The sequence below is a fragment of the Hyalella azteca genome, unplaced genomic scaffold (assembly GCF_000764305.2).
Source record: "Hyalella azteca isolate HAZT.00-mixed unplaced genomic scaffold, Hazt_2.0.2 contig3321, whole genome shotgun sequence".
Lineage (NCBI taxonomy): Eukaryota > Metazoa > Arthropoda > Malacostraca > Amphipoda > Hyalellidae > Hyalella > Hyalella azteca.
In genome coordinates this window covers 1-23,230 of record NW_025933573.1, presented here as the reverse complement: position 1 = coordinate 23,230, position 23,230 = coordinate 1, and the positions used below count along the sequence as shown (strand labels likewise).

The 23,230-nt window shown below is 35.4% G+C and overlaps 3 protein-coding genes across 3 annotated transcripts; all 3 read left to right on the top strand.

Annotated features, from left to right (window-relative positions):
* The first annotated feature begins 356 nt into the window (after positions 1-356).
* On the top strand, positions 357-3,165 carry LOC108682308. The gene has a single exon (XM_018171446.2). It carries the CDS (start codon positions 453-455, stop codon positions 2,694-2,696), a length of 2,244 nt encoding a protein of 747 aa, XP_018026935.1. The 5' UTR covers positions 357-452; the 3' UTR covers positions 2,697-3,165.
* A 474-nt stretch (positions 3,166-3,639) lies between these two features.
* LOC108682309 (synaptosomal-associated protein 25) lies at positions 3,640-14,512 on the top strand. The gene is made up of 7 exons (XM_018171447.2): positions 3,640-4,595; positions 4,902-5,006; positions 6,945-6,993; positions 9,098-9,215; positions 9,892-10,017; positions 11,018-11,162; positions 13,735-14,512. Exons 1-7 carry the CDS (start codon positions 4,590-4,592, stop codon positions 13,801-13,803), a joined length of 618 nt encoding a protein of 205 aa, XP_018026936.1. The 5' UTR covers positions 3,640-4,589; the 3' UTR covers positions 13,804-14,512.
* A 6,982-nt stretch (positions 14,513-21,494) lies between these two features.
* Positions 21,495-23,085, top strand: LOC108682304 (39S ribosomal protein L21, mitochondrial-like; the record flags this gene model as incomplete). Its single annotated transcript, XM_018171442.2, has 2 exons — positions 21,495-21,834; positions 22,922-23,085. Coding segments are annotated over exons 1-2 (468 nt in total), but the record flags the coding sequence as incomplete, so codon positions are not given.
* Between the last annotated feature and the right edge of the window lie 145 nt (positions 23,086-23,230).

The following is a 23,230-nucleotide window of genomic DNA, read 5'->3' as shown; positions in this document are numbered from 1 at the left end:
TTCTAACATGCATAAAAGTATTCATCCATATTAGAAGTGTGCCAGTTAGTAATTGAATTATCTGAAGACAATATTGAAGTAGTGTATGCACATATGATAATTTTATGAAAGCATTTATATAATTGAATATGGGAGTACCTCAAAAACTTGCTAGTCAGCGGGTCTAAGGTGTACAAAATTAGCAGGAGTAATGCTTGCATGCATTTAATATGCAGGGCTGAACCAACCATAGTTGCTTTTATTTAAAAGTCTGCTTAGAATTACTAGGATTGGCTTAAAAATTATTATTAGATAAATTGGTATTCTTGTATTATTTCTTATATTAGAAGTTATTTGTATTCTTTTCCTTATTTCAGGGTTTGATTCTTTGATCTATTATTCATGTTTCTATGAGTTGATTTTGTTCTGACATTCATTTTGACTTCTAATATCTTTTCAGGTTGCCTGTCACAATGAAGGCTTTTTTAATTAGTAAAAGCAGATTTATGTTGAATCATTCTAGCCTAAAATTTCAAGGTGGTGGTTTTCATTCTCTACAATTTGCTATTGGCATAAATTGTTCTAGTCCTCCATTTATGTCACATATCAAGTTCAACTCCAACTACTCATCTAGCAAGAAGACGGTTGCATTCTTCCCTATCAAGCCTGGAATGTTGCATGTTGGAAACTATTTTGGAGCTCTTCAAAAGTGTGTTCAACTGCAAGATGAAGGCACTAAAGTGTTTCTTTGCATTACTGATATCCATGCTTTGGAAAACTTTGAAAATGAAATGAACTTGAAAAAGTCAATTATGTTGACTGTGGCTACTGTTTTAGCTGTTGGAATAGACCCCAGTAAAAGTGTGATATTTCAACAGAGCAAAATTCCAGCACATTCTCAGCTGGACTGGATTCTACAATGCCTTGTGAATGAAAAAGAACCAAGGAAATTGCCTTGCCATGCATTGAAATTATCAAGATGCAAAGACATAACTTTAGGCCAATATGTTTCACCAGTGCTGTCATGTGCAAATGCCTTACTCTACCGGGCTAATATAATGCCTATTGGCAGTGATACTCTCAACATGGTACAAATGATTCAAAACATAGGCCAAAATTTCAATGAAAAACATGGTGAATGCTTTACTCTACCTGAAGCTTGTGTTGATGAAGGCTACTCCTCATGTATTCGGAGCCTAAGGCAACCAGTGGAGAAAATGTCTAGGTCAAACAGTGATGCTCTGAGCAGAATTAACTTGCTTGATGATGCAGAGACTGTAACAGCTAAATTAAAGAAAGCAGTAACTGACTGTACCTCAGCTGTTTACTTTGATTATATCAATCGTCCTGGTGTTTCTAATTTAATGGTTTTACACAATTTGGTTAGTGGTAAAGGTTGGGATACAATTGAAATGGAGAACAGAGCATTGGAATCTGCTCAATATAAATTTATTGTTGCTGATTCTTTAAACTTGTTTTTAAGTCCTATTCGAGACAGGGCAGAGACATACCTTGCTGATGAAAACAATCTTTGCTCGGTTCTGAAGAGTGGGATGTCAGAGGCTAACACTGTTGCTCAGGAGACTCTCAATGATGTCTATGAAACAATTGGCTTCTCTGACAGAAAAAACAATAGTGTGACACCAATTCCAAGTAATTTTAATCTATCTTTCAAGGTGCTTCCTGGAAATAGTCCACTAAAATACAAGAATTGTAAGCATATTTTTTCCGGTATTCAGCCCACTGGTGTATTACATTTGGGCAATTATTTTGGAGCTGTGAAGCAGTGGGTTAGCTTACAAAATGCTGGTCATGATGTAGTCTTGAGCATTGTTGATCAACATGCAATCACTGTGTCACAAAAAAGATGTGATCTCCTTCATAATACTCTTACTATGGCAGCTTCTTTAATTGCATGTGGGATTGATCCAGAAAAATCCATATTATTCCAGCAAAGTCATGTTCCTGAGCATAGTGAGCTCAACGTGCTACTCAGGTCTGTTGCTCACACTGCTTTATTGGCTCGCCAGGCTCACTACAAAGATAAGTTGAAGACTTTGAAGCACGTGCCATCTTTAGGCCTTTTTTCATACCCAGTACTTCAAGCTGCTGATATTCTCTTGTATGAAACAACACATGTGCCAGTAGGGGATGACCAGAAGCAACACATTCAACTGGCCAGGCAGATTGCAAGGCAGTTCAATGCCAAGTATGGGAAGGACATCTTAAGACTACCCCAAGCCATCATCTTGGATGATTCTCTTGCCAGAGTTAAAAGCCTGTGTCAGCCTAACAAAAAAATGTCAAAGTCAGATGTGAATCCTAATAGCAGAATTGAAATCTTAGATTCTCCTGATCTTATCAGGCACAAAGTAAATTCTGCTTACACAGCAGAATACTATGGAAATATTGCATGTACCCCTGAGGATAGTCAGGCTGCAGTTGCCAACTTGATGTCCATCCACAGTGTTGTGTCTGGAATTGATTTAGAATCACTGAACAAGAAGTATGCAAATGAGTCCATTGATGAATATAAAAACATTGTTGGAAATGCTGTGGCAGAGCACATGGCTCCCATTAAGGAAAAAGCGGATTTACTATTGAAAGAACCAGAAGGTTTGCTACAAATCTTAGAATGGGGAGCAAAGAAAGCTCAAATTAGAGCTCAAAATACTATTGGAAAAATTCATCAGAAGTTAGGGTTTTCCCTTTGGTAATTGGAAAGGTCAAGGTCCTAATATTTTATTTTGAACTAAATGAACTACACCCGTGTTCAAGAAGTTTGTTCCACTTTGGCATTCATTGTCACTTTGTTTTTTCTTTTTTACTATTTACTTTTGCTTATTTGTATACACTTCCATTATTACACTATACACTTCCATTATTTTCTTTGTATGCATTTTTTAGCACATGATCTATTAAATTGAAGCCCTCATGTAAATTTTATTAAAGCGTGTCAAGTTCTTATCTATGTAAGCCAAAATACTTGGTAATTTAACAAGAAACAGATGTGGACCTTAGATAATGTCAGGAAAATTGAATTTTTTATCTGTGGACTAGTCACACTGAATATGCACCTATAATTATAAACCTTTTCAATGAATATATATCTGTTCAAAATAAGTTGTTTACCTACAAATGAGTGATGCTGCAAAATCATGAGGTAGTAAATACAAAATTTTTGGACAGAGCCTTTTCTTTTATCCACAAGCCTCAGGAAGATGCTGGTCTCTCAATACTCATAGTTCTTGCTTTTATTGTTCATTTTTTCTATGAATTTATGTCATGAACATGTGGCAACAAATTGATGCTAGTTCTTATTGGTGTTGCCAAAATGCTATGTTACTGCTATGGTTTGTTTATTTTGATTTTTAATTTTTTTTATTCGTTTTGACCTCGTGAAATGATTAATGCATAAAGGACTATTAAACTACCTCATACTGGAGATTAGCAAAAGAAGGCATGTTCGATATTGAATTCTGCAGCAAAATCACATGCTGAAATGAATTGCTTCTCTCAGTGAAATTTAATTTAAGCTGTGATCATAACATGATTGACATAAATTATCATCTTCAGGTCATTTGCTTTTAAATTCCTTCTCAATTTGTGATTATTTTTTGTATTCCTTGTAATTTCACAATCCAAGCAATAAAGGTATCACAGAACTACGGTATTCACATATTAGTTGCTTTCTTGTCATTCTCATTTGCCCCCCCTGCAATGGGCGACTAATTTATATTATATTAACAACAACAACTAATTAGCTAAGAAGTATTGAGACTCGGCATCTAAGGGACAAGGCAATCCCTGGGCTCTCCTAGCCAATTAATTCCAGTAAAGCCAGACTTATCCTGGCTCTTCACTGGAGCAAAAGATGATGAAAAACACTCCATTTGAATTTCTTCATTTTATTTGAATTAAAAATAAATTCTATTTTTCTAATTGAGTTGAGGAAGTGAATTTATGAATTAGCTCATGAGAAGTATTGAAATACTATAATTGAGAATTGCTCTATTGCACCACTCACAAATGTTACCTATGTAGCCAATTGAAAGTTTAACAGAGTTGTAACATTTCAACAGCAAGGAATATTGAAGCTACTTTAAGTTTGAGCAATGCTTGTATGAATCATATAGCCCCAAATACTTAGACATTCATCAGTCAATTTTATATTTATCTTTTGTAAATCTGAATATTCAGTTACATTTTAACTTTAGGTAAAAACCAAATTGTTTTCATGGGAAGATGTTTTGTTAGTGTAAATTTGCTCAGAAAAATTATTAAAACGAAATAATTTAGTTAGCTTGTAATAAGAGGCTCAAAGATGCATATAAAGCATGGCATTCATTGCTTTTCAAAATTTTTTTTCATACTTATTCATTGGTTATTATCCAACTCCTTTGTTAAAGTGTTTGCCACATGAGTTTCCTCTGTATTTGAAATAAGAGAATTAAATTGTAACTTTCAATGCTTTGCTTTTCAGTGTTATTGGAGTTGATAAACTCAAAAAAATATACAAATATATATGAATGTCTTTGTAATATACATGTAATCCTTGATTTTATTTTCATAGCTGGACCCCAAGTTGCTGTCAATATTTACCATTTGAAATGAAGGTAAGAATCATAATTACTCTAATTACTTGTACACTTCATTTATTTGGAGGAAAGGTTTTCTGTAGTAGATGAAAAATTTTTCCCAAGAAAATGGTTCCTGTGTAAAGAATCTGTGCATTTAATTGCTGGATTTTGACTGGTGCATCAAGAGTACATAAATGCTTCATGTTCAATGAGATGTTTTGTGACTGCCCATTCACATTATGATACTACATTTGACACATAATGAGCTCATCTGTAATATGATTTCACATTGTGTATATATTTCTTGTCATTACTGTGTAAATTAATAAGAATGAGGTACAGGCTATGGGGACCCGTACAGAGGTGGAGCAGCTTCAGCACCAGGCCAACAAGGTCACTGATGACTCCCTCGAGTCCACACGTCGCATGCTGAGTCTCTGTGAGGAGGTGAGTCCAGTAACTGTGATGACCACTTGGTTATGCTACTCTGCATCAGTCGCAGTAGCAAACAAGAAAGTTTTTTTGTTGTCCTTCCCTATGACAAGTTTTTTTCGTTGTAGGGAATTTGTTGTCCTTTGTTTTTAGTCATTTTTTTGTTGTCCTTCCTTATGACAGCATGGGCCTGCTGTAATTAGTGCCTTAGGATATTGAACAAAATTTTGAATTAGACCAGACAATTACAAATGAAATGAGTCTAAAAACTGCTTAATTGTCACTATAATGTAGATAATATCTCCTCAGTCTGAGGAGCTGAAATTTTTAGTTGAGCAAAATTCTTGGTTTGAGAATTTGCACTAACTTTACTGAATTGTGTTGCATATTAATGGACGAGAGCTTGATGCATTAATGTATGTTTCATGGTTGGCGTTTGTCATAATGCCACTTTTTCTGTATTATTAAGGTTTGGTGTTCAAAATATTTAAAGAAATAATTGATTTATCTATTTGCTAACATCTGATTTATATCTTGATAGTAATGCATGTAATAAATGATATTTCATTTACTTTAATTAATAATATGTATTTATAGGTTTTTCTAATTTTTTTATAACTATGCAATAATCATCCTGTTTATTATCTTATATGAAATTGTGCAAATCAATATCATAAATTCAACAAATCATCTTGACTGGCTCTATTGAGATTATGTTTTAAAAGCATTTTTTAAAATCACAAACAGATTTATGGATTAACATTATCAATCCTGTTCAGTTTGTAGTGTTTCAGTGTTAATAATGCTGCTCATTATCAGAGCACCTTATGGAACTTCACCATACACTTGCAGCTTCATTGTGGCATCATTATTTGTTGCATTTAAATTTTAGCTTCAACTATGACCAGCTTGAAAGCCTTTAGGGTTATTATTGTTAAGTGTAGTTTTGCTGTTTTGTTATTATATATGATCATGCATGGTGATGCAGTATTACAATGTGATGACATGGAAGGTTTTCATGACATGATAAGAATGCAAGCTCTTGTGTTTACTTCCATGCTGCAAACTCAGGCCAAGGAAGGAGGCATTCGTAGCCTTGTTGGTCTAGACGAGCAGGGAGGTGAGGCAGCATATTCACTTGATGGAATTATTTCTTGTTTATCTGTTATGCTTGTTGAGCTTAAATGGTGTACATTGCCTGTGAAGTGGGCAATGATCATTGAAGGTATAATTTTTAAATTGTGTTGATCCCATTGTGTGAAGTTGTTATTGGCAAACTAGTTTGATTGACTTCCTTCAGTTTTATCTCATTGTTGAAACAATTGTGTATGTAAAAATTTTACCTCTTGGCTGTTCTTTCATCATTCAATTTATCGTAGTCAGAATATTGGTTTTCATACCTTATATCAGTATTATTTTGAAATTTTCCTCTTTCCATTCTATCTTTTGAAGGTTGTATTGCCAATGGAATAAACGACAGAATATTTCCTTAACAGTTTTGTTAGTTATATAAAATTCCATTGTTGCATTTACATTTTTTTCAAAAATTTGGATACACTTTTGTATTGTTTCTAACATTGATGCAAGATCTCATTTTGCAATATGTGAGTCTGCACAAAAGGAAAGTTAGACCATTAATACCCATCTCACACAACACTTATGCAAAAAATCATGTTTCTTTAGTCATCAATCAAAGTTTTTATGGAGTTAACAAAGTTTGGTTTTGTTTCTTCATTTAGTAATCATACCATTTTGCTGTTTCACTTGTAGTTCTGTTCATAGTTTCATATCTCTCTGAATCCTTACTAGGCCTGGACCTCTCCCACATTGGCAACTGACCTCAAATTTTTGTGTTTGTAATTATGTAAATTTTGTTAGAATGATGTATGTGTGTATGCAATGAACATATTAATGTTTGCAGCCTATTTAATATAATACTTTATCCTCATTTAGAGCCAAGATGCTGGAGCGAAGACTTTAGTGATGCTTGGAGAACAAGGGGGTAAGATTTTCATCAGTAAAGTGCTCACTAAACAGCAATACAGTTCTAACTGTGTTGGTGCTAAGACTTACTGTATGATTTACACTTACAATGCAAGCAAATAAGGGCACATTTTTGTGGAGAAATGTGCAGTCTATGCATGACATACATAAAAACAATCCCATTTCATTGCTAAGAATCATATTTCTACAATCTCTTGTTTACTCTACTGATTTTTCCAGACTTTCATTTAATGTTTCGAAGTGCCTTCTTTTGGGGCTTGAAACTTGTATGTACAAACTAAAACATACTTGTTATTGCATCATGCCTCTACCCCAAAATGGACATTTCTGACTTCAATTATTGCAGTTCATATTCAAATAAGAGTTCAGTGGTGAGTGGTCCTCACTTTAACAAGCAAATTCATTTTTATTGCTTTTTATTCAAACTGAGAGCAAGTTTCCATATACTTATAGCAAAAAGAGTATTACAGACAAACATACATGTGTTCTGTTCTTTAGTGGGCCATGATCCCTTAAAATTGAACAAGAAGAAAGATATAGAGTTTTCTATTAAATTTTTTAATTTACTTTTTTTTGTGGGCTCATTATGTGGCAGTTTGTTGAGTTTGTTCCTTACTTTGCTGTTTAAATTTAACTCAATCATTTGAAATAGTGATTCCAAAACTGAGGTAAATTAACTTTGGGTGTAAGTTGTAATTATTTGATTTGGTTGACCAAATTATCTGGGATTCTTGATTTTCTGTGTTGTATCATAGTTTCTTATGCATGCCTTCATGTTCTACTGCCTGTCTTGTGTCACAGTTTTATTATGCATGCCTTCATGCTCTACTGCCTGTCTTGTGTCGCAGTTTTATTATGCATGCCTTCATGTTCTACTGCCTGTCTTGTATCACAGTTTCTTATGCATGCCTTCATGCTCTACTGCCTGTCATGTGACAGTTTTATTATGCATGCCTTCATGTTCTACTGCCTGTCATGTGACAGTTTTATTATGCATGCCTTCATGTTCTACTGCCTGTCTTGTGTCACAGTTTTATTATGCATGCCTTCATGTTCTACTGCCTGTCTTGTGTCACAGTTTCTTATGCATGCCTTCATGCTCTACTGCCTGTCTTGTCACAGTTTTATTATGCATGCCTTCATTCTCAGAGCTTAGTCAAGTTGTAAAGTTTTTATTAGCTTTATTAAGCTTTTTGTATCTGCAAGTTAACTGCATGCTCATCAACCCATGTTGTGTTACAGCTGCTTGTGCACATTTTCATGCTCAGCAACCTCTCCTGCTTAACAAAGTTTTGCAGGTGTTTTAAGTTTTCATTGATGATTAGGTAGGTAAGTGTATTCTTATTTTTCTCCGTTCTTTATGTCTGCCTCCCAAATTTTGCAAAAATTGATATCTCATGTTAAAAAAAAATTGAGATAATAATTGACAATTTTCCATAGTGTTCAGTTGAATTTATTGTAAGTTTCATGTTGTTGCTGCTTGCTTTCCTATGATATATTAGGGAAAATTATACAATGCTCTTTGTTGACACTTCTCATACGATTTTTGAATGATGTCAATCATAATAGAATGGAATCGTAAGGGAGTGATAAGAGTAACTTGTTGTATAAGCTATTACTAAACACTACGTCTTCACCTCCTGTTACTAACATTTTTTTGTGACAGCATGCATTTGGATTACATTTATCCACATTAGATGCTGAGTATTTAACAATTTCAGGGTTGTACTTGAGTCCATACATGCAAATGTAATACTTTTTTGAAACCGGTTGATTTTTAACTCACTAGTTTAGTTCAAAATTTATTTCAAAATCTTATGTATGATAATGCTAGTTTCCATGATACTGAATGGTCTACTCATAGGACTCAAAAATTAAAAGTCTAAAAAAATTTCTGCTGAGGAACTATGATTATGAATGATCTTTATATGTATGTATGATCTTTGTATGATTACATATGATCTTTGTATGATTACATATGATCTTTGTGCGATTATGAATGATCTTTGTATGATTATGTAAGATCTTTGTATGATTATGTATGATCTTTGTATGATTATATGTGATCTTTGTGAGATAATGTATAATCTCCTCCCTGCCAGAACAACTGGATCGCATTGAGGAAGGTATGGACCAAATCAATGCTGACATGAAGGAAGCCGAGAAGAATCTCTCTGGCATGGAGAAATGTTGTGGGATATTTTCTCTGCCATGGAAAAAGTATGTATTTATTATAGTCCAGAGAATGCTTCTTATTAATTATTTTCTTGCATAAAAAAAGAACTTCTGCCAAACTATTGCAATATATTTTAGTTTAACTTATTGACTGGATATGTAAACACATGTTTGTAAAAAATTATGGCATCTTTATTATTTTTATTTAGTAAAAATTATGACCTCAATTTGTTAACATATGGTTATCTCAAAATATTGATGACAATATATTTCTGGTTTTCAAGCCTCCAGTTTTATAGTTTTACTTCTCTTTTGTGGCTGTAAGTAAATTCAACAATCTCTTTATATTTCAGACAGTGATAATTCAATTCGTGAATATATTTAATATGCAAATATGAGTGCATTACCTCTGAAATGCTTTTATTGGGACGTGTAATAATTTTCTTCTAATTTTCTTTGCATCTAAATTCTCTTAATTTCCAAGTCCCATTAATCATGATTATGCAAAAGTCTTCAGTAATATATGCAAAAACTCAAGTACAATATACATAAAAGTTCAACACAATACAAATGAAACTTCAACACAATTCAAATAAAACGTCAACACAATACAAATAAAACTTCAACATAATACTAATAAAACTTCAACATAATACAAATAAAACTTTAACATAATACTAATAAAACTTCAACATAATACAAATAAAACTTGAATGATCAGGCTGCGGGAGTTTCGTGAAGAGGACAGCACCTGGAAGGACAAGGGGGATGGTGTGGTGGAGGGGCAGCCTGGTCGCCTCCTGCAGGACCGCAACGCAGTCCCTTCTGGTGCCATGCAGGTTGCTCGGTGGGTGCTCCCATATCATCATGATCCTTAACTATAACGTTAATTTGTAACCCATAACACTTTTTAATTATAATTATAGGCTGGAAATAAATGCGTCATCCTTATAGAGTTATAGGACATAAAATAACAAAAGTTGAAAGTAATAAGTATTGATAAAAAATTGAAACTTGTCACCCTGAAAGGTTAGAAACAAATAAAATTTAAAAATACCGGTAATCAAAGTTGAAAGTAATAAGTATTGATAAAAAATTGAAACTTGTCACCCTGAAAGGTTAGAAACAAATAAAATTGAAAAATACCGGTAATCAAAGTTGGAAGTAATAAGTATTGATAAAAAGTAAAAACTTGTCACCCTGAAAGGTTAAAAACAAATAAAATTGAAGCCACACAGAATCATATATTGATAATTACCCCATATATTGAAAATCACCCCATACATTGGAAATCACCCCATACATAGAAAATCACCCCATACATTGAAAATCACCCCATATATTGATAATAGATGTAGGTGAGTACAAAATGGACGATCACTTTGAGACAAGCAGTAGTTGCCAGTTCTATCAGTTTCTGTTCTTTGGTAAGTTTGGCAGACGCGTGCAGTAAAAGCAGTTGCAAAGGTGAGGCTTAACTGCTTGAAGCTGAAACTATGGACGCAAAAGTTTGATGTAAGCAATGTTATGTTTTTAATGTTAGATATGTTATGTCATCCATCAGGTATTTTTTATTTTATTATATTATTGTTCAATTATTGTAACAGAGGTCTAAGTGTAATATTATTGTAGCTCATATCAGAATAACTTTATTCAATGTATGCAAGAATACAACTCTGTGACACACACGTTGACTCTAGGACAAGGTATATAACTGCCTTACATTACTGCTAATCAATCACCAATACTTGAAACAGCAATACTTTCAATACAAGAATACTAATATCTATGCTAATACTAATAATATTTATTGTATGCCAGAATGTAATGATATAAGTTGTTTGCAGGATCACAAATGACGCGCGTGAAGACGAGATGGAGGAAAACCTGGGCCAGGTGAGCAGCATGATCGACAACCTGCGCAACATGGCCGTCGACATGGGCAGCGAGTTGGACAGTCAGAACAGACAAATCTCCCGCCTTGATGCTAAGGTATTTTACACTCAATTTATTGTCAACTTCCAAATTATGTATAGAAGTCTCATTTTATATCTTATTTTATCCATTATTTATCTTGATCTTACATTATAGAGCTCATGTCATACAAAATTAAATTCAAATTTCAATTTTTAACGTGAAATTTCATGTTACACTTAATTGAATTAAAGTTTCATTTATTACATTTTTTCACAATTTTTTGCTTCATGCAACATTTCTCATCTGAAGTATTGTTTTTATTTTATTTTTATTCAACTTTAATTTTTGCTATGTTGATTTTCTAGTGGATCCTCCAATAAATGGTTTGCAACTTTGACCTACATTTTTTCATGTGCATGTGCATCAACTATTTAATTCCTTAAAAGTGTTGTTTCTATGATTAATAATAATATTCAAATCTCGACATCTAAACGGTATCTGTGCTCTCTTTAGAATTGTCAGTACATTGTTAGATGCATCAAGTTGATTATTTCTGCATTATTGAACCGTAAATATGTTGCTGGCATTCATCAATATTGCAGGCTGTATTCCGGCCACTGTTATAGACTTCCCCAATACTAATAACATAGTATAAATTTGGTATACAAATATTATTTGTATAATAATTTATTATACAAATAATATGAACATTTTACTAGCTAATTAATAAGTGTTACGCTTACCCAACATTATCATCATGTGCTTCATATCCCGGGACAGTGGGACTGTCTGAAATTGTGCGCACTCTATCCGCTCACCGTCTTTATAACAATAATAACACTAAACTAAACAAAGAGTTGATAAATATTGTGGAATTGATGGGCACAGGGCGCGTCTAACGAAGGTCGCATTCAAGTGGCCAACACGCGCGCCAATTGCCTTATCAGGAAGCCTGCATCGCCCAAGACCAAATAGCTGCTGCCTGGTAGGGGCGTCGTCTCCTCCATAGTATTATTGCAGAGTAGTAGTGTTTGTTTTATTGCTTCGTTTGTTGTCTTTCTTCAGAGGAGCATTACGTTTGTTGTGTGTTAGTGAGGATTTTGGAAGCGCAGTGGTCTGTCTGCAGCAGGTGGTTTGGGGTGTTGCAGCTGCTGTTTTTAGCGCATTTTCTCATATATAGAAAAAATGCTCTATTGTGCTCGTCATGTCCGTCCGTCCGTCTGTCCGTGACTTCACGTTTTCGACGATTCTGAGAAAATGCACTCTCTGTCACTCACTGCAGTGAGTACTGAGTTATATATTTTTTTAAATGCGGGAGGTGGTCAGTGTTGTACAGGTGGTTTGGGGGTGTTGCAGCTGTGCTTTGTTTTGAAATGCAAAGGGTGGTCAGTGTTGTACAGGTGCTTTAAGGTATTCCGGCTGTGCTATGTTCAATCAACAATATACCCTTGCCAGAGATCAGAGTTGCAGGTGCTTTTGTCGTCAAAAGTTTTGTACTCAATTAGAGAACAATCAACTATTGAGGTTTGTATTTAGGTGAAGGAACAAACAACGTGTGATGTTTTGTATTTGGTTCCCTTAACCTGCGCCGAGTGACATCCCTTCTACAAGATGGATGCTCCATAGGAGAAATATTGGTGTATGAAAACCCCATCAAATCTATGTCTTCTTAACGTCAATTGTAACTAAAAACAGGGTATGAGTATGTACAAATCGTCAGAATCAACCGAAGAAATCGAAGTTTTTTTTCATTCTTTATTCATCCTGTGACTCATTTTGAGAAAGTCACATCAGTACTCATTAATGTTACAGCGGAAGCCCACGACTTAATACATTGCTGAATACTTACGTTATTCATAAACTGTAAATACATTTTATGTCTGTGCCCCGATTTGCCTCAACGAGCTGGACAGTCGAGATATCTCGCTGTGAGTCACTGCTTCATATATCGCTGGAGACGGAGTGTGTGAACGTGACGGCTGTATATACAAATACTGCTTTGTATTACTCTTGTATATACAAATATATACCGCTTTGTGGTCTTTCTAAATTTTTCAATATTGTGCAAGATCTTGAGCTCATCCAGAACAATCAGTAACTGAACAAATCTGAACTCTGTACATAAAATTTGTTCCTGTGAACACCCTCCGACTTTGACCAGATCATCAGCTCAAGTCTGTGGTCACAAGCTTTGTGTTGGCTATGACGTAATTACATGAAAAGTTTTTAACATTTTTGCTGTATAAATGCTATCGTAGAATTTTTCATCAGTTGGAAATTAGTGGTTTTGAGATTGCTCTCCTTTATCGTGATTATGCCGATCTTAAATCGTTCATTGTCTCCGATCTCTCTTGTAAAATTCCGAAATTTGAGTTCCTTAGTGATTTTATTGATCCATATCATTAAAATTAAAGATTTCATTTATTAGAAGACTTAAATATATCTGTGTATTAATGACTAAATACACGACTGCGAGGTTGCACATTCGTCCACTGGATCGCCTGATATGTTCTTAGTTTCTGCGCTTGTAAGTGTTTGACCTTTGATGAATTGCATTTTGTGTAGCAGCTAAACTCCACCCTATTAATGCAAAGAAGCTGAATTACCCGACTACCAAAAACCTTCTAATTCTCTTGACTTTTTGCAGGCCGCTTCCAACGATGAGCGGATAAAGCAAGCCAACACCAGAGCCGAGACACTCCTCAAGAATGCCTAACTTCTCCTCCTGTACCTTCTTCTACATCAGACTTATTTATTGCTGCAAATATCGTGATTAAATTGCCTCTTCAAATTGCCCTGTATTGAATGTTGACTGTGGGTTAATACGAGCCCGTGTCCTGTTTAGCATGATTGCTTGGGGAATCCCAACTGCAAAACGTAATTCAATTTATACTTGTTGATATTTATTGACATCGATATTAATATCGCGTAAATCTTCTCGGTATTTCTTGCTACGGCAATAAATATCTAGAGTATTGAGCGAAGCCCAACAGTGCCTTTGGTGCAACAGTAAATACCTCTAGTATTACATTCACTATTTAGCATATGCTGCGTATGAAGGAACGTTTATTATTGCGTTCAACTTGCTAATGTTGATGCAGGAACAGAAATGCCTGCAGTATTACATTCTACGTAACAATTGTTATAACTGTACCAAAAATTGCTGAAGCCTTGAGGCCGCAATATCGAAATTTGCTTAAGCACATGCAGTGGTCGATTTCTCGTTTGTGATTGGTGGGGAGAAGCTGTCCTTGATTGGCTGATGGAATTTAAAAACTTTTGCATATTTTTGGTTGAACAGCTTCAGATTATTGGCCTTATCAAGCAGACAGTGGCGTTATCAAGCTTATTATAGGGGCTGAAGCCAATCTAGATAAATTTATGTTAATTTTGTCAAATTATTATTATTGAAAAATACTAACAAATACAATATAATATTGCCTGAATATAAGTTTAAATAAATTATCATGCAACAAGTCATTATTAGATTAAATATGATCCTAAATCTAAGGAGGCTCAGCCATCCCCTCCCTTTAAATAAAAACTAGTTACAGTTGCTTCCAAGTTGTGCTTTATTTTACAACGATACATGCGTGTCTATCTGTTAACTACTCGCTGCACAGCAACCACTTGCTTTGTTTCGACGTAGCGTCAAAATTGGTGAATTTACCAGTGAGTTTGTAAGCGCTCTCTTAAAATAATTTCTAATTCCTATTAATACTTTGTTGGAGATTTGAAAGAGAGAGTCGTAATAAGGTTGTTTCTATTCTAATGGAATTTTGTATCAAATTTTAGCACTTACATACAGTGGCAACACTCTCTTGATTACAGTGTCAAACTTCTCTTTCATTTGAACAATAAAAGCTCATTTGCGCTCCATCATGTCAATGCCTCCAAATTATGCACCATGTCTTGCTCTTAAATCATTTATGACCTGTTTTGTTATTGTATATCGCCCCGTTTAAAATTAATGGAATTGTAAATTATCCTTCCTCTTATTTTTTCTCATGACTGTTCAAACTGGACACTTTTTCATGTCCGGTCTCTTGGAACATTAATGTGGACTTCTGAATGATTTTATATTATTTAGTTCAGCTATTTGTGATCATGCTAAGGTATTTTTTATTATATTTATCCTGTTAAAATACCAAATATGGTGTGTGCTTTATTAGAGTGCCTTGTCGTAAGTAAGATGATAGAACTTGTATCTAGTATTATATTTATTCGTTTTCATTAAAGAAATGTTTAGCTTTGCTGAAAAATTGCCTGCAACTGCAATTAAAATCGCAATTTGCCGCTTAGGGTACCACTTCATCATGCTTTGACTAGTATCGTCTGTGTTACGACTACACTTAGTATTACATATGAATAAGATGAGTAACTGTGTGGATATTATATGTTATCTGAATGATCTGAAAGTTTTAGTATTTTCACGTTTTATTCACATTTGATGTCTTAAAATTATCCTTTGCATCTTTATATTGTCGATATTGTTTTCTTTGCCTGCCTACGTCATCAAGATGCACTGCAATTGATAACGAGCAGCGTTTGCGGCTTGGATTTGTTAAGTCCGTTCCAATTATTAAAATTGTTAAATATTGCCTGAAATTTATTAAGTTTTATTTTGAGTATTACGTTTACCGGCATACGAGGCATGTAGTTTTCACCCTTCTAATAGTTTAGAGAATGTATTTCAGCCATAATACTTGGAGAGAAATCCAATCCACATTATCCAATTGAATCTGGAATCCTAGTGTTATCTTTTAATACTGACTTAAAAAAAAATTGTCACTCACAAAATAGATTTGCGAGATCACCGAGATCATTTAACTCTCTGAAATTGTCGTGCAAGCTGCATTTTTGTTTATTACGTCTGATGTTGCCAAATTATGTATTAATCAAACCACGAAATCAGATTTAGTTACTGATCCTAATTTTTGTACGTAATATTGATTTTTTTAAATCCTTTTCAATTAGGCCATTCCGTGTAAGTCGATGAGTTATAATAATAATATTAGAGGTTTCAGCGTTATTAGGCCGTAGGCCTGTCGCCGATTCTTAAGGGGAGCGTCTACCCTAAAAATTATCTCGGCTATTTACAGACGGATCACTCTGACACTTGGTACACATATGTAAAACCGAAATCTAAGATTTTTTTGTTCGTGTGAATTTTTCGAAAAAAATGAAAGAAAACGTGAAATTCATAGAAAACGGCCAAAAAAGGGGGTACTGTAGAAATCTATCTCCTCCTAGGATTTTTGAACCCGCGTCTCTCTGCGCCAATCTTGGTACTCTGAACTTTCATTTTTTCGACAGAAAATTTTGAGCTGCAATTTGATTTAGTTACATGGGTGTGATAAATACAATGAAAAATGATTGTTTATGTCATGGTTCAACTATATACTAGGTCAACCATGGTTGATGTGATAAACGAATATTAATTCAGGGATCGCTATGTGGGAGCAGGTTCCGCAATAATATGTGGATTCTGGAGCGCATTGTTGAGACTGCTGCAACGACGGAAACGGAATCCCCTTACAGACGTTGAGACGTCAGTCTGTCGGACGTGGGGCTACCTACATGATCGCGTTTCAGAAGCTCCACTTATCATCAAAGCGATCAAGCAAGAAAAATTACTTCCGAGCTATATACGCGTATAATACGACTATAAGTTAACAACCAATCAAAACATGGTTAACATGCTATTGACAATATAGTGTTAACCCGTACCGAGTAAATCGACTGCCGTAGGTCGTGCCGTCACCCCGTAGGCCGTAGGCAATGTGAGTTATGTACCTAATAACTATCAGACTATGTCACACTCATAGTATGGCGTATGCGAACCTAAAGAACCTTTAGTCTATTTTACCCGCTTTGCCTATTTCAACCATAATTTAAACAAACTATTCTTTAGCGCTAACAACTCTATGGCTATCACCAGGCTATGCTAACAGTAACAACTACCTAACCAGTTTTGTCTCTGGGTCTAGAACCAGCTCAACCAGGGCATCAATCATCATGCCTCAATTTGGCTGCTTGTACAGTGAGTCGGTGACACCTGCTTGCCAAGTTGCCAGCCTTGCCTGCTGTGCTGACTCACTGCTGAGTGCTGACTGCTCACTGCTGAGTGCTGACTCACTGCTGAGTGCTCCAATGAATCATTCAGACGATTCAGTGAATGAATGATTGAATCCCAAGCTGCAAACTAGCTCAGCCACAGATTCACAGGTCGTTCTTGGAGTTTGGAGCATAATGGCCATAACCAAGCATTGAAAATTGAAGTACCAGTAATTGAACTAATTTTACAATTTCACATGAGGTATTTGTGTCTTTGTCTTTGCACTAGCTAATTTTAATTGAAATTTTCTTTGGATAGGAAATGCAATTTTAATATTATTTTGGGTTACACTTTCTTTAAAGCTGTTTTCTGGACATTCAGTTTGAACTGATTTTGTGAAGCTAAAACTAGTAAAAGTAATGAACATCAAATTTTATGTGGGCTAAACGCGGTATATTCCGTCACATTAAGGACGCATCGAGCATAGTGGCAAAGCAGAGAGTTTTTTAGACTCTCCCTCAAGTTCATTTTTGAGTCCTATAAGTAGACCAGTAAACTGCAGGGTGGAATTCTAGAAATGGAGGTTCACTTATAAAAAAGCTTTCCACCCAAGGTGGAATGCTTTCCTTCGATACAGTGCTCTGCCAGGTCTGTCTCTTATACACATCTAGATGTGTATAAGAGACAGGACTATTATTCATGACTGAGAAACACACGAACTTCTCAAAAATTATGGTAATATTGGTTAGTTACGCGTTGCGGTCAGCTGAAAGTTCGTTCTATTTCATCGCAGCAAGGATGGTACTGTGATACACATTAAAATTTTAATTATGGGTCTAGAACTCTTCACTAGCGGGAAGTTTTATTCTTTGTAGCAATATACACTTGCACAACTGATGGGTAAACAGTATTTTATACGTCATACAAATAATGTGTCTCTAAATAAATAAAAGCTGTACATGTAGGAGAGCTTGGACGAGTTCCTACATGTCAATACGCTGCGCTTGTAAGCTGAATCTTGGCCAGACTTTGCGCCTGATTGCTGTGGAAGTTGATCGAAACAACCCTCATCGCCACAGACATGTTGAGAGCAAAAATACGAGGTTAATCGTGCAACTCCATCGCTTATGGACTTAGTCAGAGGAATTAACATCGCTATCGGGACTACAGTTGCTGGGATGACCAGCTAGTTGGGCTGCAGTTGCTGGGATGACCAGCTAGTGGGGCTGCAGTTGCTGGGATGACCCGCTATTGGGACTACAGTTGCTGGGATGACCAGCTAGTGGGGCTGCAGTTGCTGGGATGACCCGCTATTGGGACTACAGTTGCTGGGATGACCCGCTATTGGGACTACAGTTGCTGGGATGACCCGCTATTGGGACTGCAGTTGCTGAGATGACCCGCTNACCTGTCTCTTATACACATCTAGATGTGTATAAGAGACAGCCTTTATACTACATAGATAGGAAAAATGTTGATGTTTACGCCACTATTTTTAGTTTTGCAATATTCCAATTAGTTTTGCTACTATAACAGTTTTACGCCGTGTCGGAGGACTGTCCCGAATTACCCCGCCAGTCCCGAGTTACCCCGGTTGACGGTACAAACCTACCAAAGCCCTATATTCCGTCACTGTGTGTGCGTGGCTATATTAGGCACGTGGTGAGGCGTATTCCGTCCATGCTTCAAATTCTACCGATACGTAATGCCGTCATCCACATGTTTGAATTCCGTTCACTGTGTGAGCTGTATTGGAATACAACACGTTGAACACGGCTTTGAATTAGAACACTAATGAATATTGAACACTACTTAATTGCGCTTTTAATTAACAACTATTAAGCTTTTAATTAAGCAAATTTTAATTTTTGTACACAGCTTGGAACGATCTGTGTGTTTCCAATTCAAGTTGTGACGGAATTAGTTTTCATGTGTCTAAATCCATTTCTCAACTTAATCATCTATTAATTTATTTACCACTTGAAATCAGCAAATACAAGTATACTTAAAGGATTCCTAATATATTCACAGACGTATTTAAAAGTCTCAAAGCATAATATTGTTCCTATGCAAACAGTTAATCACTATTTGGTAGAGCAAGGTCAACTGTCAAATTTGACACATTTTTCGATGATCTCACTGGGTAGCGTGCATTGTCTCTTATTGGATCTCAATATTTTCTCGCTAGATGGCCAAGACCTAGTGTTTTAGCAGTAGTTCGACGCGCAAATGTATGACGTCACCATTTCAACCATCAACGAACGCATGGAACTCAAACAAAGCTTAATATAAAGGAAAAACTAGAGAGGTGACGGAATTACCCACAATGTCGGAATATACCGCGTTTACCCTAGGTAGTTCTAATTAGGCTACAATTACAGTATCAGTATGAGTGAGCAAAGTGTCAGATTGACTAAAGATGAGTCATGAGTGTGTCTATGAGTTTATTTGCTTCAGGTCTATTAAACAAAAATTTTGTTATTCAAAACACATCTCAAAATTTAGGCTTGGGTGTATATGTATTTTGGTGCTCAAACTTGAAGATCACTTTTTCACAATTTAGGGAATAATTGTTTTTACCTGCAATTTTGTAGAAATTTTTCAATATTCCAAAATCCAAATTGGCATTATTATGATCCTAAACACCAACAGGCATGGAAAATGATGGAATACATGTATATCTACTTGGCAAGCAGTGACTGAATTTTTGGAGCCGTGGTTTTATGGATTTTCCTGCTGTGATTCAATTTCTTTGAACCCTGATTCAATTTCTTTGTGAATTCCATATCTCAGCCTGGCAGCCATTAAAAGCAATTTAAGAGCTGGCAGCCATGAACTTTTTACTAAGTCTCTTGCAGTGTTACCCCTAATCTCTAATTTTACCCTAAAAACAGTCAACGCTAACATTTGTTCTCACTTGAGTGGCAACTGATCACGTGATAATGCAGTCTGACCGCTTTGACATGACTGCAACCACCAAGAAATGAATTTATTTTAAAACCATACAATAGTACTAGTGTTTGTATTCATTCTTATAAGTTTTTCATAATGTCATAAAATACCCATGTAAATCTCAAATAGAGCTCCTACAGCTCAAGCATGAGATTCTGTAGAAGCGTACGCAATCTATAAGGAAACATTTCAGTTTGACTTGTTGTTGTTTTGTTGTGCAGAAAATTTTGGCGGGATTGTTGAAATAGTGTGGATTGTGGAAGTTGGAAATTTGGAGTGCATACCGCAATTTTTTCAATCAAACCAAAATACATGACATTAGAGCTGCAAGATTTCCTGCCTATTGAAATTATTTGATATTAGAGCCACAATATTTCAGAAAAAAATAGGACTTTTCCAGCCCTAAACACCAACACATCATGATACAATGATGGCAGATCTTCCTAAGTTCTTTAGCTAAGAACCTGATTGGAAGACTCCTTATTAAGTTTCTGATCCCAATGTATTCAAGACTAGAAAAATATTTTCGGTAGTGTGTAAATAAGCCAAATGAAGTCCTTGGCTGCTAGTGCAAAAAAAACATTTTCCTAACAAGCCAGGGCTGGAAAAGTCATATATAGACACTCACAATAATATCACGACACTCACAATAATATCACAACACTCACAATAATATCATGACACTCACAATAATATCACGGCACTATACTATTTCTGGAAAATCACAGCTCTAATATCATATAATTTCAGTAGGTGTGAAATCTCAAGGCTCTAATGTCATGCATTTTTGTTTGGTTGAAAAAAAAAAAAATGCAGTTTGCACTTTGCAAACATGTCGTTTCATAAAATTTTCAACTTCCACAATGATGGCACAATCCACAGTACTTCAATGCTCCTTCCAAAATATCCTGCAGAACAAAATAACTGGTCAACCCAAAATTTTTCCTTGAAGATTGCATAGCTGCAGTCACATCAGAGCGGTCAGAGTTCATTATCATGTGTTCAGTTGCCACTTAAGTGAAGACAAATGTTAGTTTTGCTGTTTTTAGGGTAAAATTATAGATTTGGGGTAACACGTGCATGGACTTTGTAAATAAGTTTGCGGCTCAAAAATGGCTTTTCATCACCGAGATATGGAATTCACGGCACAAACGTATGGAATCACAGCTCGAAGAAATGAAATCATAGCTGTTAAATCCATAAAATCACAGCTCAAAAAATTCAGTCATGGCTTGCCAAGTAGATATATTCCATGTCTGTATCATGCCATGACCAGAGTTTGCCTGCCATATTTGGAACCACAAGGTTTCCGCTAGATTAATTACTGCTTATCTAATTATTAACAAAAGAGCAGGCATGGGCTAACAGATTCCTAAACATTAAGAAGTTGTTGAATAAATCAATCTTTTTTCTTGTGAAATTAAAATTTCAGAATGAATATGCTTATTCCAAGATTGGCATCATGCATGCAATTACCATGCCTGTGCCAACATCGACTGTTGTCATTATCTGCTACAGCAGCAGTCATGCCTCCTCCATTTCAAGGCAATGTACCTCCTAAGAGAGACCGGCCTTACATTGATCAGTTTGTGCCTAATATTAAAATTAAACAAGCCAGAAAAACTGCATCTCCTTCTCCACAACCTCACAAATTCCGTCCCGTTCAACGCTCGTGGAACTTGAGAGAAATTCCCTCAACTGAAGAAGGATGGCAGAAACATGAACAGTTATCTCCAGGTGTGTTACCATGTTAGCTAATAATATGAATGTTGGAATACCTGTTGTTCAAATTTGTTAATCAAAAAAATTTAATGCCACACAACAAAATTTAAAAATGAAATATATATAAGGTTGACTTCAAAATCTTATACTTGAATGGCTAATTCTGAAAATTTCTGTTCAGACAAGTGTGTGCAAAATCCTAAAAGATACATTTATTTCCCATTTAATTTATAATTTATATCACCATAGCTGTTCATCTCTTATTTTTTTACAGATTCATTCTTTATTTATCACTAGCTTTATTTTTGCCAACCTATTTGTGGTACAGTTCCTATACAAAATTGTTGGCAAAGTACAATTGATCAATCCTGAAAAATATTTTATAAGGTGTTATAACAGATATCTTCATGATTTAATTCAAGTATAGACAAATTTCAAGTACTTATTGTTCATCTCCATATAGTATAGCTTGTACTTGGCTAACAAGTTGGTATCTGGTATGGAGACAGATTATTTAAAGCATCCCAAGTCATTCTGGTTTCTAAAAGAATGGAATTTGTGTTTTATGCTTGCCTTGATTCTCTATTTCTCTTCATCATCATGAACAAATGTGCCTATCATTTATCTGAGAGAAATAGAACATATCCTACTCTCCAGTCTCCACATTGAAACTGAAATGGTTCAGCATTTATTATTTTTTGAGAGAATTGCTGGATACTGGAATTTGATTCAGGAGCTGAGTGCCCCAAAATCATTTGACTAGACAGTTGTATATTACACACCTTAGATACCGCACGGAGCATAGAACTGTCACCCACAGTTATGATCATCAGAGAACTTGTTGAATTTTTTTTAGCATCAGCCTTCTTGGGCATCTGGTGCTCAGAGAACTTATCCTCATCATTAATGTTTCAAATATTTTACACCTGTTTTTTTTTCTGTTAATAAAGTAAAGCAGTGACCATCAATATACTTGTGATAATTGTATGAATTTTGGAAGAAATTCTGTTTGATTTGGCACTAATCAAATGATTTCCCAATAAATTGTGTTTTGTTCTGTAGTAATTATGTGAATTTTTCAAGAATGTGTTGTGTTTTGCAGCGGTGACGACGGCAGTAAACAAGCAGCTGGAAGAAGGCCGGGCAGGCCGTCTGTTCGCCGTGGTGCACGTAATGGGCAAGCAGTTCCTCGTCAAAGCGGAAGACATCGTCGTTGTAACTGGCCATTGGCCTCCCAAGCTCGGGGAGTCTATAAGATTGGAAAAGGTCAGCAACTTTGCCCCTAATTAGTGATTGTCTAATTAAGAATCACATAAATTATTACCTTTCAATATTTTCCTTAATGGGAAGGGTAATGAGATAAATAATGTGTGGCACCCAAGCTTGTTTTTAGGTTAGTGCAAGTGTTACA